Below are 17,465 nucleotides of genomic sequence, written 5' to 3'. Positions count from 1 at the left end.
AACACTAAACAAACACAAAGAGTTATCTATCCAAAACTGAGATGTATGGACAAACCACTTATCCAATCTTTTTGGCTCTATAACAAAGAACAAAACAGCAAAAACATATACATGATCAATTACAAACTTATTGAAGACTACCAGAACCCACTGGATTCTCCAATTACATTGAATGAACTACAGGACAAAATACAATCCCTCCAACCCAAAAAGGCCTGTGGTGTTGATGGTATCCTACATGAAATTATAAAATATACAGACCACAAATTTCAATTGGCTATACTTAAAAGATTTAACATCATCCTTAGCTCTGGCATCTTCCCCAATATTTGAAACCAAGGACTGATTACCCCAATCCACAAAAGTGGAGACAAATTTGACCGCAATAACTACCGTGGGATATGCATCAACAGCAACCTTGGGAAAATCCTCTGCATTACCATTAACAGCAGAGTTGTACATTTCCTCAGTGAAAACAGTGAACTGAGCAAATGTCAAATTGGCTTTTTACCAAATTACCGTTGGACAGACCCCGTATTCACCCTGCACACCCTAATTGCCAAACAAACAAACCAAAATTAAGACAGTGTCTTTGCATGCTTTGTTGATTTCTAAAAAGCTTTTGACTCAATTTGGCATGAGGGTCTGCTATACAAATTGATGGAAAGTGGTGATGGGGGAAAAACATACGACATTATAAAATCCATGTACACAAACAAGTGTGTGGTTAAAATGTGCAAAAAACACACATTTCTTTCCACAGGGCCGTGGGGTGAGAGAGGAATGCAGTTTAAGCCCCACCCTCTTCAACATATATACTGTATCAATGAATTGGCGAGGGCACTAGAACAGTCTGCAGCACCCGGCCTCACCCTACTAGAATCTGAAGTCAAATGTCTACTGATGATCTGGTGCTTCTGTCCCCAACCAAGGAGGGCCTACAGCAGCACCTAGATCTTCTGCACAGATTCTGTCAGACCTGGGCCATGACAGTAAATCTCAGTAAGACAAAAATAATGGTGTTCCAAAAAAGGTCGAGTTGCCAGGACCACTAATACAAATTCCATCTAGACACCGTTGCCCTAGAGCACACAAAAAACTATACATACAGTGGGGAGAACAAGTATTTGATACACTGCCGATTTTGCAGGTTTTCCTACTTACAAAGCATGTAGAGGTCTGTAATTCTTTATCATAGGTACACTTCAACTGTGAGAGACGGAATCTAAAACCAAAATCCAGAAAAATCACATTGTATGATTTTTAAGTAATTCATTTGCATTTTATTGCATGACATCAACAAAGCAGATCTTAATATTTGGTACAGAAACCTTTGTTTGCAATTACAAAGATCATACGTTTCCTGTAGGTCTTGACCAGGTTTGCACACACTGCAGCAGGGATTTTGGCCCACTCCTCCATACAGACCTTCTCCAGATCCTTCAGGTTTCGGGGCTGTCGCTGGGCAATACGGACTTTCAGCTCCCTCCAAAGATTTTCTATTGGGTTCAGGTCTGGAGACTGGCTAGGCCACTCCAGGACCTTGAGATGCTTCTTATGGAGCCACTCCTTAGTTGCCCTGGCTGTGTGTTTCAAGTCGTTGTCATGCTGGAAGACCCAGCCACGACCCATCTTCAATGCTCTTACTGAGGGAAGGAGGTTGTTGGCCAAGATCTCGCAATACATGGCCCCATCCATCCTCCCCTCAATACGGTGCAGTCATCCTGTCCCCTTTGCAGAAAAGAATCCCCAAAGAATGATGTTTCCACCTCCATGCTTCACGGTTGGGATGGTTTTCTTGAGGTTGTACTCATCCTTCTTCCTCCAAACACGGCGAGTGGAATTTAGACGGAAAAAGCTCTATTTTTGTCTCATCAGACCACATGACCTTCTCCCATTCCTCCTCTGGATCATCCAGATGATCATTGGCAAACTTCAGACGGGACATGCGCTGGCTTGAGCAGGGGGACCTTGCGTGCGCTGCAGGATTTTAATCCATGACGGCGTAGTGTGTTACTAATGGTTTTCTTTGAGACTGTGGTCCCAGCTCTCTTCAGGTCATTGACCAGGTCCTGCCGTGTAGTTCTGGGCTGATCCCTCACCTTCCTCATGATCATTGATGCCCCACGAGGTGAGATCTTGCATGGAGCCCCAGACCGAGGGTGATTGACCGTCATCTTGAACTTCTTCCATTTTCTAATAATTGCGCCTACAGTTGTTGCCTTCTCACCAAGCTGCTTGCCTATTGTCCTGTAGCCCATCCCAGCTTTGTGCAGGTCTACAATTTTATCCCTGATGTTCTTACACAGCTCTCTGGTCTTGGCCATTGTGGAGAGGTTGGATTGAGTGTGTGGACAGGTGTCTTTTATACAGGTAACGAGTTCAAACAGGTGCAGTTAATACAGGTAATGAGTGGAGAACAGGAGGGCTTCTTAAAGAAAAACGAACAGGTCTGTGAGAGCCGGAATTCTTACTGGTTGGTAGGTGATCAAATACTTATGTCATGCAATAAAATGCAAACAAATTACTTAAAAATCATACAATGTGATTTTCTGGATTTTTGTTTTAGATTCCGTCTCTCACAGTTGAAGTGTACCTATGATAAAAATTACAGACCTCTACATGCTTTGTAAGTAGGAAAACCTGCAAAATCGGCAGTGTATCAAATACTTGTTCTCTCCACTGTACCTCGGCCTAAACATCCGCACCACAGGTAACTTCCACAAAGCTGTGAACGATCTGAGAGACAAGGCAAGAAGGGCCTTCTATGCCATCAAAAGGATCATAAAATTCAACATACCAATTAGGATCTGGCAAAAAATACTTGAATCAGTTATAGAACCCATTGCCCTTTATGGTTGTGAGGTCTGGGGTCCGCTCACCAACCAAGAATTCACAAAATGGGACAAACACCAAATTGAGACTCTGCATGCAGAATTCTGCAAAAATATCCTCTGTGTACAACGTAAAACACCAAATAATGCATGCAGAGCAGAATTAGGCCGATACCTGCTAATTATCAAAATCCAGAAAAGAGCTGTTAAATTCTACAACCACCTAAAAGGAAGCGATTCCCAAACCTTCCATAACAAAGCCATCACCTACAAAGAGACGAACCTGGAGAAGAGTCCCCTAAGCAAGTTGGTCCTGGGGCTCTGTTCACAAACACAAACAGACCCCCAGGACAGCAACACAATTAGACCCAACCAAATCATGAGAAAACTAAAATATAATTACTTGACACAAAGGAAATAATTAACAAAAAAACAGAGCAAACTAGAATGCTATTTGGCCCTAAACAGAGAGTACACAGTGGCAGAATACCTGACCACTGTGACTGACCTACACTTAAGGAAAGCTTTTTCTATGTACAGACTCAGTGAGCATAGCCTTGCTATTGAGAAAGGCCGCCGTAGGCAGACCTGGCTCTCGAGAAGACAGGCTATGTGCACACTCGCCACAAAATGAGGTGGAAACTGAGCTGCACTTCCTAACCTCCTGCCAAATGTATGACCATATTAGAGACACATATTTCCCTCAGATTACACAGACCCACAAAGAATTAGAAAACAAATCCAATTTTGATAAACTCCCATTTCTATTGGGTGAAATACCAGTGTGCAATCACAGCAGAAAGATTTGTGACATCCTCCGTGTTCAACGTAAAACACTAAATAATGCATGCAGAGCAGAATTAGGCCAATACCCGCTAATTATCAAAATCCAGAAAAGAGCCGTTAAATTCTATAAACACTTAAAAGGAAGCGATTCCCAGACCTTCCATAACAAAGCCATCACCTACAGAGAGATGAACTTGGAGAAGAGTCCCCTAAGTAAGCTGGTCCTGGGGCTCTGTTCACAAACACAAACAGACCCCACAGAGCCCCAGGACAACAACAACAACAACAACAACAACACAATTAGACCCAACCAAATCATGAGAAAACAACCTCCTGCCAAATGTATGACCATAGAGACACATATTCCCCTCAGATTACAGCGATCCACAAAGAATTAGAAAACAAACCCAATTTTGATAAACTCCCTTATCTACTGGGTGAAAAACCACAGTGTGCCATCACAGCTGCAAGATTTGTGACCTGTTGCCACAAGAAAAGGGCAACCAGTGAAGAACAAACACCATTGTAAATACAACCCATATTAATGTTTATTTATTTCCCCATTTGCACTTTAACTATTTGCACATAATTACAACACTGTATATCTACATAATATGACATTTGAAATGTCTTTATTCTTTTGGAACTTCTGAGTGTAATGTTTACTGTTAATATTTATTGTTTATTTCACTTTTGTTTATTATCTGTTTCACTTGCTTTGGCAATGTTAACATACGTTTCCCATGCCAATAAAGCCCTTAAATTGAACTGAATTGAATTGAGAGAGAGAGGGACAGAGACGGAGAGGGAGAGAGATGGAAAGAGACAGAGAAAGGAGATCACAGTGAGACAAGGGGAGCCAGGAGTTAATGAGACCTGACTGTAGTAATAAATCACTGATGAATAACAGTCCTTGTCCTGAGACATGACTGTACAATCTTATGGCTTCAAACACCACAGGAGTCTACAACCAAGTCTCAAGGCAAGCAGACTGACACAGAGCTGTTCCGATTGATATCTAAAAGGTTGTTGAAGTGGATATGTAGCTGGACAAGTTTAGTTGCTTGGTTCTTACCTGGAAACAGTTGTGATCTTGTCCTCGGATCAGCAGGCGCAGTTGGTGTGTTGTGTTGGGGGAATTATTACGAAGAACCAGCTTCTGTTGTCTGTAGAGGTAGAAGCACACCTTCAGAACACAATACCTCCACAGCCTGGCTACAACAATCAACCTCGTCATTGGCTTTCTATCCATGTTCATAAGACATGATACAACTATGTACGGATTGATCATTATGACTAACACGGAGGAGTCTAGTAATTGTTCCTTACACAGCCCTGCCCAGGGTGACCCCTCCCCAGGCCATGAACTGCTTGTTGGAGAGGATGGGGGGAACCTCGCTGGGGGGCAGCATGCCCAGGGCAGAGGCAGGACCAGGGGCAGCTGGTTTACCCCTCTCCTCTGGTACCACCTGTCCCTTCAGCACCACCTCATACTGAGGACCAGAGGGCAGCACCAGGATGGTCAGAACACTGGAGGGACAAGCAGGAAGAAACCTCAGAACAGGAAGTACCATGAAAACACAAGGACACATAACAACAGCCCAGGGAAAAGACTGAGGCTGCCGGTAAAATTATCCTAGAGCAACAGATCTATTACACTCTGAAGTACAACACAGAGTAATGTAGAAGGTGTTCTAGAAGGCTAGATGTTCAGATCTCTGAAGATGTACCTCTCTCTGTTCTTCCTGTCGCCCTGAGACGTGAACGTGACCACAATGCCTTGCTCCTCCCCGGCACGCAGACACAGCTCATCAGGACTCACACAGAAACAGTCATCACCACCGCTGTTCTGAAGACAAACACCACCCAGGAGGTAATGTCAATATCAACAACACACACACACACTGTTCTATCCTTGTGAGGACCTTGAGGGCAAAACATACTTACTGAGGACTAGCCTTTCTCATTGCCATAGGAACTAACCAATATCACATCCCACCACCAGATGGCATCCAAAACACAATGCCAAAATATCAAAGCACAGATCAACCAGGGAAGAAAAAGGGACAGAATACTTTGAGTTTCAGCTGGACATCGATGTTGCCTGCGTTCTTCAGAGGCAGAGTCTGCTTGCTGGACTGACCAAACGGTGCCGAGAGGTTAACAGTCTGCAAAAAACGTACATCAGAAAATAGCAGAAATATCAACATATTTATCACGAAGGTCAACCCCAACTCTAATATGGGATGTCTTAGAAAGGCAATAAAACACAAAGGTTTCCCAGTTAAATCCTGAATATAAAGACTAGTCTCATGTAAGCAGTGCGACACGTCAGTTCCTACCTGTAGGTCTTTGGGGGCGTGTACTCTGGCTATTCCAGACCTGGCTCTGAGGGGGACGCTCCTGATCACATGACTGGGCCCTGGACAGTCCACCTCGATGTCCACCCGCGCACTGTACTCATCAGCTGGACCTAGATCACCTGTATGACATCACACATCACTGTACCTAGATCACCTGTATGACATCACACATCACTGCACTCTTCAGCTGGACCTAGATCACCTGTATGACATCACACATCACTGCACTCTTCAGCTGGACCTAGATCACCTGTATGACATTACACATCACTGTACTCTTCAGCTGGACCTAGATCACCTGTTATGACATCACACATCACTGTACTCTTCAGCTGGACCTAGATCACCTGTATGACATCACTGTACTCTTCAGCTGGACCTAGATCACCTGTATGACATCACACATCACTGTACTCTTCAGCTGGACCTAGATCACCTGTTATGACATCACACATCACTGTACTCTTCAGCTGGACCTAGATCACCTGTATGACATCACACATCACTGTACTCTTCAGCTGGACCTAGATCACCTGTATGACATCACACATCACTGTACCTAGATCACCTGTATGACATCACACATCACTGTCCTCATCAACTGGACCTAGATCACCTGTATAACATCACACATCACTGCACTCTTCAGCTGGACCTAGATCACCTGTATGACATCACACATCACTGTACTCTTCAGCTGGACCTAGATCACCTGTTATGACATCACACATCACTGTACCCTTCAGCTGGACCTAGATCACCTGTATGACATTACACATCACATGACACAAACATCAGCTATGACTGGTGGCTGAATGGCATCTTTGTGTATTAATATTCATCAAGCGAGGACAGGGGCCATACCTGAACAGGGCTGGTATTTCTGCGGCGCGTGGAAGTGAACCCAAACCATGAAGCTCTCTGGATTCTGAAATGCAACAGGAAATCATATTTCATTCCAAAACATCCCTCAAACTACTAAACTATTTAAGTCACTAAGACTAGGTCCCCTCCAGGTTTACTCACATCTCCGTAGCTGGCGTGCATCACATGGTTAATGACGGACGGAGCGGCCAGTGAGGTCACAGTCCCCGCCTGCAGCACGCCCTCAGCTGTCATGGCAACGGGACTCTTGGAGAAAGTGAAGCAGCGCCAAGCCGTGGCATTCTAGAAATATGACATCACAAAGACAATATTACCAATGTGCTTGTATAGCCAACTATTTTAACAAAATACATTTGTCACAAAGGACTCAAAACTTGAATTACTCATGCAGACATCAAGTTAGGATTCAGGTGTGCTTTTGAGTAACAGTAACATGACACCGGCAGGTAGCTTAGTGGTTAAGAGCGTTGTGCCAGTAACCGAAAGGTCGCTGGTTCTAATCCCCGAGCCGACTAGGTGAAAAATCTGCCGATGTGCCCTTAAGCAAGGCATTTAACCCTAATTGCTCCTGTAAGTCGCTCTGGATAAGAGTGTCTGTTAAATGACTAAAATGTAAATGTAATTTTAGGGCCGAGGCCATTTGGCCTCCAAGAGGTGCCCAATCTGCCAGGGCACAAAGGACATTACCCTCAATAGCCAATTAAATTGATTTGAAAAACGAAAAACACTAGCGCTTCTGTTAAAACATAGGCGTATGTAAATTAATTATCTTACATGTCAAAGTGTAGTTGATAGCCTATGCATATTGAGCCAACAGTCTGTCAAGTCCTGACCGATGCTGACAGGAGGGAGGTGCCAGAAAATATAGCAGGCTAAATGCCAGTAATGTTTGACAAATATAATGTAGGATCATTATTAATATCTAAAGGCTTGATTCTGTTGACATACTGTTCGTTCTGACAGGAGAGAAAGGCCAGTGCCTGTTCCGCACTGCAACATCACCCACCTTACAATCTGAGCAGAGGTAGTCAACATTTTGAAACTATTTAACCATAAACGAAATTGTTTAAAACCTGGAGGTTTTTTGTCATTTTATGAGGCATGTCTTACCATGTTCTGACCATAGGAATGTGAAGGGGATTATTTTATTAACTCTTCCTCACATGCCATTGAAACCAGTCTTTCTCTCATGTTCTCAACTTTCTTTCGTTGTCCAGCAGCCAAACGCAATCCTAGTCATATTAACAACCATGCTAGTTGCTTTAGATCTTTCTACATTTCTGAAGGATATATTCATTTCTGTCATATGAAACCGCTCGCATTTCCGGTGCACTTTTGAGAACTGTGTTTTCCCACGAACTGCATTTTGGAACACTTGTGCTTATAGCCTACTACAATGTGCGCATTGCTGTGCTTATAATGTGAAGAAATAGCCTAATAGTTGGTCAACATTTTAAGCTAAACGTTCTGATCTGTTGCATCACCCTCATTGCTTTAAAAACATATTTTTTAATGTAGCCTACAGTGGTTGAATTAATTTGTGATATGTCACTCCCACAACTGTCCCAGAGCCTGTTTGGAATATTTATTTATTGCAGAGAAGGACAAGCTGACCAATAGAATAGGTGAACTTTTGTCCTATGGGGGATGGTAGGTTCACAGGCTAGTGCTTTTGCTGTTCGTTAGGCCTACTCATCTTGTTGGCTGACGCAAAGTTAATATGGACAATTCTTTTAACATCTTAAATATGCGCCTCGGAATTCGATAAGAATGACGCGCGCCGTTTGCATGCTCTACCAACTGCCGGCCATTCCCTCCCCTACCCTGGACGACGCTGGGCCAATTGTGCGCCGCCCCATGGGTCTCCCGGTCACGGCCGGCTACGACAGAGCCTGGATTCGAACCAGGATCTCTAGTGGCACAGCTAGCACTGCGATGCAGTGCCTTAGACCACTGCGCCACTCGGGAGGACAGTTCGTGTCCGTTGTCTCAATGGACGTACTGCACTGTATTGTAATGTATTGTATTGCATTGTCTTACAGCACTGATAACCAGTCTAATAGGTACGGTAGCCTGAGTCCTGTTCAGCAGCTTCAGAGGGAGAGCTTTGGCACTGCCACCTGCCAGGTCTCCAAAGTCCAGACTGCCACACTTCCCTACATCCACCTGGAGAGGAGAAACCATTCAGAACATAAATGTGTTATCTATTACAGTGGAGAAACCATTCAGAACATAGTGTTATCTATTACAAGTGGAGAAACATCAACATCATTGATATCAACCAACTAGAACACAGAGACCTTGAGGTTGTACTCCACTGTTGTTTCAAATACTGAAATATAAGAGGGAAAAGCTGTAAAACAAACTAAACAGGAAGCATGCCCACGTAGTAGGTGTCCTTCCTGTCCCGACATGGACTCAAAGCTAACTAGCTAACGATCGACATCGGTTACACCCACTGGGGATTAAAGCTAACAAGCCAACAATCCATCAGCCACACCGCCTTACCTCCAGAGCAGGGTCCTCTGCCATGGCGACGAGGACCACCCTCTTGGCGAACACCTCTGCGCGGGCGACAGCCTCAGCCTCAGCGGAGGCAGGCCAGGAGGACACACTGAGGACAGCCTGGTACAGCCCGGCCTGGGGTGGGATGAACAACACCTTCTGCTCCTCCGTGCTCTTAGGGCCGATGATAGTCTTGTTCTTCACTATCAGCCACTGGTACGGGAATGAATCAACCTGGTTGGGACAGGAAATGGGCATTATGGTCCAACACGAGTTAGTAGTTATTCGGAGTGGCTACATTTCCAGGACTATTTATTGGCTCTCAATCTGCTTACAATATTTTTTTGCCTTTACATGCTTTGAGCACCCAAATGTTTGTTCACACTATTTCAGACCATAAATCATTCCTCTTGACAATTTCATTAGAAACAAAGTGACTCACCTTCTCTCCGTCGATGGCCAGGCTGGTGACGGTGATGGAGACCTGCTGCCAGCGCTCAGAGGGGTTGAAGATGCCCAGGGAGGTCTGAGAGGAGATGCCCACACAGCAGGCATGGGGGAACCTCAGCTCCTCAGGCATCACTACCTGGGCTGGAGGATTGGAGAGGGAGAGGGGTCCAATGTTACCTTAAAGCTTACAAAATTACACTGAGGGAAAAAAGTATTTGATCCCCTGCTGATTTTGTACGTTTGCCCACTGACAAAGAAATGATCAGTCTATAATTTTAATGGTAGGTTTATTTGAACAATGAGAGACAGAATAACAACAAAAAAATCCAGAAAAACGCATGTGAGAAAATGTTATAAATTGATTTGCATTTTAAATGATGGAAATAAGTATTTGACCCCTCTGCAAAACATGACTTAGTACTTGGTGGCAAAACCCTTGTTGGCAATCACAGAGGTCAGACGTTTCTTGTAGTTGGCCACCAGGTTTGCACACATCTCAGGAGGGATTTTGTCCCACTCCTCTTTGCAGAACTTCTCCAAGTCATTAAGGTTTTGAGGCTGACGTTTGGCAACTCGAACCTTCAGCTCCCTCCACAGATTTTCTATGGGATTAAGGTCTGGAGACTGGCTAGGCCACTCCAGGACCTTAATGTGCTTCTTCTTGAGCCACTCCTTTGTTGCCTTGGCCGTGTGTTTTGGGTCATTGTCATGCTGGAATACCCATCCACGACCCATTTTCAATGCCCTGGCTGAGGGAAGGAGGTTCTCACTCAAGATTTGACGGTACATGGCCCCGTCCATCGTCCCTTTGATGCGGTGAAGTTGTCCTGTCCCCTTAGCAGAAAAACACCCCCAAAGCATAATGTTTCCACCTCCATGTTTGACGGTGGGGATGGTGTTCTTGGGGTCATAGGCAGCATTCCTCCTCCTCCAAACACGGCGAGTTGAGTTGATGCCAAAGAGCTCGATTTTGGTCTCATCTGACCACAACTCTTTCACCCAGTTCTCCTCTGAATCATTCAGATGTTCACTGGCAAACTTCAGACGGGCCTGTATATGTGCTTTCTTGAGCAGGGGGACCTTGCGGGCACTGCAGGATTTCAGTCCTTCACGGCGTAGTGTGTTACCAATTGTTTTCTTGGTGACTATGGTCCCAGCTGCCTTGAGATAATTGACAAGATCCTCCCGTGTAGTTCTGGGCTGATTCCTCACCGTTCTCATGATCATTGCAACTCCACGAGGTGAGATCTTGCATGGAGCCCCAGGCCGAGGGAGATTGACAGTTCTTTTGTGTTTCTTCCATTTGCGAATAATCGCACCAACTGTTGTCACCTTCTCACCAAGCTGCTTGGCGATGGTCTTGTAGCCCATTCCAGCCTTGTGTAGGTCTACAATCTTGACCCTGACATCCTTGGAGAGCTCTTTGGTCTTGGCCATGGTGGAGATTTTGGAATCTGATTGATTGATTGCTTCTGTGGACAGGTGTCTTTTATACAGGTACCAAGCTGAGATTAGGAGCACTCCCTTTAAGAGTGTGCTCCTAATCTCAGCTCGTTACCTGTATAAAAGACACCAGGGACCCAGAAATCTTTCTGATTGAGAGGGGGTCAAATACTTATTTCCCTCATTAAAATGCAAATCAATTTATAACATTTTTGACATGCGTTTTCTGGATTTTGTTGTTGTTATTCTGTCTCTCACTGTTCAAATAAACCTACCATAAAAATTATAGACTGATCATTTCTTTGTCAGTGGGCAAACGTACAAAATCAGCAGGGGATCAAATACTTTTTTCCCCTCACTGTACATGTATTTAACACTCAAGAAAGATTGAGATTAACTGCTTCAAACTCTGCCAACTGCAGCACACGCTCTTATCTTGAGTGATTCAAGAAAGATAACGAAGAATTGACTGAAGAACTGATTGAAAACTGACCTGTGAGTTCAGGAAGGCTGCCGTTAGACCATGAGGCTACACAGTGCTGGTTGTAGGGGTTCCCTCCCAAGGGTTTGTGGTGGGGGTTGGAGCAGTGGAGCTGGCCTGGGTACAAACCCCCAGAGCTATGGAGGTGTCTGACCGAGGGGTCAACATTGGGTCCTAACCCTGAGGACACAGCGTGACCATACGGGCCGTTCCCTGCTGCTGTCATGTGGCGGTAGGGACCAGGATGTAGAGCTCCATCTGAGCCCAGGTTCTGCTGCGCTAGCTGGGAGCTGAAGAGGGAGCGCCCCGTCATGAGGGTGGGGACCCCTGGAGGCAGGTCCACCCTGGAGCCCTGGGGCTTGAAGCTGGAGATGGGCATGTAGCACAGGTCCTCCGAGGAAGGCAGGCCGAAGCCCGTCCCGGCCCCAGGATAGACCTCACTCCCCTGGGCTAAGACACCGGACCACTGCTGGTTCCCCTGGCCCCCCAAACCCATCCCGCTTGGCTGCTGGATGTTCAGGTTGCTGGAGTAGCCAGAGTCCACCTTGGTGAGGTGGTGGGAGCTGGGTTCGGAGTAGCGTTTCTGCTGGTTGTAGTCCCTGTTGTTCCCACAGCGGAAGTTACACTCACTCTGGCTGCATGTACAGCCCAGACCGGAACCACTCCGCAGGTCTACCGAGCTACGAGGACTGGTAGAGTGTTGAGGAGAGACTGGGCTCTTGGACTGGTGACAGTGAGGAGAGGACAGGCCTCTAGGAGGACAGAGGACGTCTGTCGAGCGGTGAGGAGGTATGTCCTGACCTATATGACTTTGGGTATCGGCCCGTTCTACTGGCGGGGTGGGACTGGCCCTGATGATCGTGGTGCTCAGCGCCATGGTGCCATTACTCTGGGGAAGGGAGAGAGATTAATATCATGCAGAGATTAATAGCATGTAGTCAATTCGTTATTAGTGGAGTATTCATTCATGTAGTAACTCCAGACAGTAGCAGTACGTGACATAGCTGGCTGGGTTTTTCAGGCAGATGACTGTCATTCAATTTAAAATTGTGCATCAACAATCAAGACAAGAACCCAAAACTCAAGGTTACTTTACCTCGGTTCTCTGATAATGAGAGATACAGTGCCTTCAGAAAGTATTCACACCCCTTCACTTTTTCCACAAAATACTCTAAGTGGAAGAAAAATTCTAACATTTGTAAAACATTTATGAAAAATAAAACACTAATACATCAGCTTAGATAAGTATTCAACCCCGAGTCAACACGTTGGCAGCGATTACAGCTGTGAGTCTTTCTGGGTTAATCGAAGAGCATTCCACACCTGAATTGTGCAACAATTGCCCATTATTCTTTTTTAAAATTCTTCAAGCTCTGTCATATTGGTTGTTGATCATTGCTAGACAACCATTTTCAGGTCTTGCCATAGATTTTCAAGCAGATTTAAGTCAAACTGTAAGTCGGCCACTCAGGAACATTCACTATCTTCTTGGTAAGCAACTCCAGTGTAGATTTGGCCTTGTGTTTTTGGTTATTGTCCTGCTGAAAGGTGAATTAATCTCCCAGTGTCTGGTGGAAAACAGACAAACTGGTTTTCCTCCAGGATTTGCCTGTGCTTAGCTCCATTTCTTACATTTTTTTAATCCTAAAAAACTCCCCAGTCCTTAACGATTACAAGCATACCCATAACATGATGCAGCCACCAATATGCTTTAAAATATGGAGAGTGGTACTCAGTGATGTGTTGTATTGGATTTGCCCCAACATAACACTTTGTATACAGGACAAAAAGTTAATTACTTTGCAGTATTACTTAAGTGCCTTGTTGCAAACAGGATGCATGTTTTCTGTACAGTACTTCCTCTTCTCACGGTCAATTAGGTTAGTATTGTGGTGTAACTACAATTTTGATCCATCCTCAGTTTTCTCCTATCACAGCCATTACCCTCTAACTGTTTTAAAGTCAACATGCGCAAAGGGATATTCAATATCTGCTTTTTTTTTTTTTTTAACCCATCTACCAACAGGTGCCCTTCTTTGCGAGGCATTGAAAAATCTCCCTTGTTTTTGTCTGAAACTGTTTGAAATGCACTGCTCGACTGAGGGACCTTACAGATAATTGTATGTGTAGGGTACAGAGATGAGGTAGTCATTAAAAATACATTTTAAACACTATTATTGCACACAGAGTGAGACACAGACATCGAAACGAGTATTTGAAAGAGAACACCATACGAGGTTCAGTCCCTGTCTACCATACCTTGTGTCTGTCAGGAGTTGGGATGCTGGTGCTGTTGAGAGCTGTGCTGTCGTTCAGAGAGACGTATGTCAGTCTGCTGAGGCTTGGACTGGAACAGCTCCACTCAGACTGGGACAGAGACTGGGAGTGGGGGGGAGTGAGATCACTGGGGGGTCTCCTGGAGGAGGGGGGCGACACAGCCCTGTAGAGGCACCAGAGACCAGAGAGAAACAGAAGATTTAGGATGAACTGCAACTAGAGTTACACATTAGAGGGCACAACCTGACACATCTGATTGATTTAATAATTGATTGACTTGACGCAGTAGTGTACCCTTCTTGGCTGGGGAAGGAGGTCTGTGAGGGGGAGGAGTGGGTGAGAGGAGAGGTGGAGGGTCTGAAGGTAAGCTGGCTCTGCTCTGGTCCTCCGGCATGCTGCACAGGAGTGCCTGGAGACACATCTGCAGAGAACAACACATTACTATCCATCACCTGCATACACCACAAGACCAGGACATTAATACACTCCTTAACCAATGTACTAAATCATCCTTTGTCATTATCTGCAGAATACAAGACCAGGAAATCACCTCACATAAACTATAATCAACATAAAAAAACAGAATGTCTCAATCCGGCTCGAAGGACCATGGAAAATGGGATAGAAACTAAGCTAAGCTTAACAAAACATTTATTTATCGCTTAAATTAGTTGAAGAATAGATGAATAATGATGATTGGACCAGAGACTGACCGTATGTCCTGTGTGCAGAAGGAGGCTGGGGGCTGTGACCGGCTGAAGTAAAACCAACATGTTTCGCCACAGCGCTGTGAGGAGCTGCTCCAAGACCCTTCTCCAGGCCGCTGGGTTTCTCCTGCTGGGCTGTACTGCTCCCTGTACCGTGTGTGGTGCCTCTGAGGGAGGGCGGCCCTGAGCTCCCCTTCCTCAGGCCAGGGGAGGTCTTGGGGCCTGGGGCAGGGGAGCGGTCCTCTACCTTCTGGGCTGGGGTGTTGTTGGGTGTTGGACAGACTGCTCCCAGATCAGCCCCACCACTCTCCGTGCTGCTCCTGCTCAGTACACCAGCTGGCTGGGGGTCACTTTTCCTCCCTGCAGCCTTCCTGTGAGCAGCTGGTTTGGCTGTAGAGGAGGTGGTTGAGGAGAACTGACCAGAGCCCACGGACCTCCTCCCTGGGTTACCAGAGGCTGTAGAGATTGAGCTGGCCCTGGGACGGGGGATGGAACTCCTCCTCACCTCTGTCTTGTTAGCTGGAGCTGGGCCTGCTCCACTCTGGCCAGAACCTGGATGTATCCCAGCATAGACTGGACGGGCCTCAGCAGTAGCAGCAAGGCCAGAGGAAGAGGAGATATCGCCCTTGGTGCTAGCCTGGTGTTGATAACCCGAGCTCCCGTTCTCTACAGTGACAAGAAGTGATGCGGCCTGGGACTTCCTGTGGGAGGAGTTGAGGCTGTCGGCCCAGCTGAGGAGGTCAAAGGTGCAGTGGGAGGAGCCTGACTGGTCGCTGTCGCTGCTGGTGGATACCTCTGTCTGCTTCAGGTACTTTTCGACGTCGAAGGCACTTAGGTCCCCGGCACACTGGCTCCTCTGTAGTGTCTCCAGCAGTGTGCTCTGGTCCAGTTGAACCTGGTTAGGGCTGAGTGTTTGTTCTTCCAGGGCAGAGGCTGGGAATCACAATCAAATCACCTTTACATTTCCATGTACCAGGAATTTGACCTGTGGTGCTGACATCACATTCCAATAAACACAATCCACAGACAGAATGAAAGACAGTGAACATGGGTTACCTGGGGCTGGACCGGGCAGACCTTTCTGGTGTTGCCTCTTTACCCTACTCCTCTTGGACAGCGCCATGATCATGGCAGCCAGCTGGGAGGGGTCTGAGGAGATGGAGGCGTCTGCCATGGCCGAGGCAATGGTGCTGATAGACAACATGAGGTTAGACTGGTCTGTGCTGCTGCTGTTGTTATGGCTGCAGCCGGGGGAGGCTGAGGGAAGGGCCTCAGGGAGGGGGGAGGCTGAGGGAAGGGCCTCAGGGAGGGGGGAGGCTGAGGGAAGGGCCTCAGGGAGGGGGGAGGCTGATTCACAAGGCTCTGGCTCTTCATCTCCTTTAGGTGACACCCTGTCTGGAGCTGCCTCCAAAGTCTTGTCCAAGTCCTCTACAAAAACAACGCCATATGTCATAATCTGATTATGACTGATTTGTGTTTAAAATATGAGGAATAAAGATGTGATCAAGGCCGGCCTTACAGTGGGAATCAGGAATAAGTGTCTTAGACGTCCAGAGTACCTACCTGTGTTCATGGTGTGGTCGTGGTCAGTGAGTGGGAGGGTGTCGTTGTGGACTGAGCTGTCCTGAGAGAGGAAGTCTGATGGTCGAATCAGAGGAAACGGTTCCCTCTTCTCTGGAGAGGTGATGACATAACCAAACGACGGCTGGAGAGAAGATACAACAAACTGGTCAAGTCAGAAGGGTGATGGGAAAATCACAGGCTTAAACCCTCAGTAGTAGTATCAGACAGGGCTAAGTTTCCCTACTGTGCCATATGCACTGTGGGCAGGTTTCGGACCGGGATCAAGCCTCGGATTCGTGAACTAGAAGGACACAAACCCTAAGAGACTACGGGAATAGAAACTTTTGATGAATCCCTGGCGGTAGAGCAGTGGGGGTAGAGCAGTGGTCAGTCAGTGGGGGTAGAGCAGTGGGGGTAGAGCAGTGAGGGTAGAGCAGTGGTCAGTCAGTGGGGGTAGAGCAGTGGTCAGTCAGTGGGGGTAGAGCAGTGGGGGTAGAGCAGTGGTCAGTCAGTGGGGGTAGAGCAGTGGTCAGTCAGTGGGGGTAGAGCAGTGGTCAGTCAGTGGGGGTAGAGCAGTGGGGGTAGAGCAGTGGGGGTAGAGCGGTGGTCAGTCAGTGGGGGTAGAGCAGTGGGGGTAGAGCAGTGGGGGTAGAGCAGTGGTCAGTCAGTGGGGGTAGAGCAGTGGGGGTAGAGCGGTGGTCAGTCAGTGGCGGTAGAGCGGTGGCCTGGCCGTGGAAGTCAATAGAAGGACATAGAAGTCCCGTACCCGTTTGACTGCATCGTCCTCCCTGTCGTCCCCAAGACAGCCCAGGGCCTCGGAGCGCTGCTGGAAGAAGGTCCCCAGAGACAGACGGAGGTAGCTCTGATTCCCTCTATCCAGCTCCTGGGACACCTGGCTGGCCCTCATTAGGATGTGGCTGCTGGCTGGGAGTCTCCAGGAGGAGTCAGCTAGGAGACCTGGACTGGTGGAGGCAGGCGCCATCACCTCCTCCTGCATGAACTGGTTCTCCTTCTCAAACTCCTTCTGGTCTTCTATGATCTTCTCTATGGCGTTACCTGGAGGACAATAAATAGGACAACTCCAGCACACTGGTGATCTTCATTCTTCCAACATTTAATGAAGCATTAAGGCACGCGAGGCAGTGCTGTATCATGAATACAGTCCCAGGTA

General features: G+C 46.7%; 1 protein-coding gene across 1 annotated transcript in view; it reads right to left on the bottom strand.

The window, feature by feature from the left end:
• cep192 (centrosomal protein 192) overlaps window positions 1-17,465 on the bottom strand; it is a 58,154-nt gene that overhangs the window by 17,414 nt on the left and 23,275 nt on the right. Inside the window, exons 15-31 of the mRNA XM_084157915.1 lie at window positions 17,061-17,350; window positions 16,295-16,436; window positions 15,788-16,159; window positions 14,738-15,664; window positions 14,319-14,445; window positions 14,007-14,187; window positions 11,760-12,636; window positions 9,816-9,964; window positions 9,377-9,607; window positions 8,909-9,034; window positions 7,010-7,150; window positions 6,848-6,911; window positions 5,963-6,102; window positions 5,696-5,788; window positions 5,351-5,469; window positions 4,950-5,150; window positions 4,696-4,786 (exon numbers count right to left, since the gene is read on the bottom strand). Coding sequence (XP_084014041.1) covers window positions 4,696-4,786; window positions 4,950-5,150; window positions 5,351-5,469; window positions 5,696-5,788; window positions 5,963-6,102; window positions 6,848-6,911; window positions 7,010-7,150; window positions 8,909-9,034; window positions 9,377-9,607; window positions 9,816-9,964; window positions 11,760-12,636; window positions 14,007-14,187; window positions 14,319-14,445; window positions 14,738-15,664; window positions 15,788-16,159; window positions 16,295-16,436; window positions 17,061-17,350 — 4,271 coding nt within the window. The remainder of the gene's footprint in view (window positions 1-4,695; window positions 4,787-4,949; window positions 5,151-5,350; window positions 5,470-5,695; window positions 5,789-5,962; window positions 6,103-6,847; window positions 6,912-7,009; window positions 7,151-8,908; window positions 9,035-9,376; window positions 9,608-9,815; window positions 9,965-11,759; window positions 12,637-14,006; window positions 14,188-14,318; window positions 14,446-14,737; window positions 15,665-15,787; window positions 16,160-16,294; window positions 16,437-17,060; window positions 17,351-17,465) is intronic.

The sequence above is a fragment of the Coregonus lavaretus genome, assembly GCF_964263955.1.
Source record: "Coregonus lavaretus genome assembly, chromosome: 3".
In the NCBI taxonomy this organism is placed as follows: Eukaryota; Metazoa; Chordata; class Actinopteri; order Salmoniformes; family Salmonidae; genus Coregonus; species Coregonus lavaretus.
Note: the sequence above shows the minus strand (reverse complement) of the source record. Positions and strands in the feature narration are given on the sequence as shown.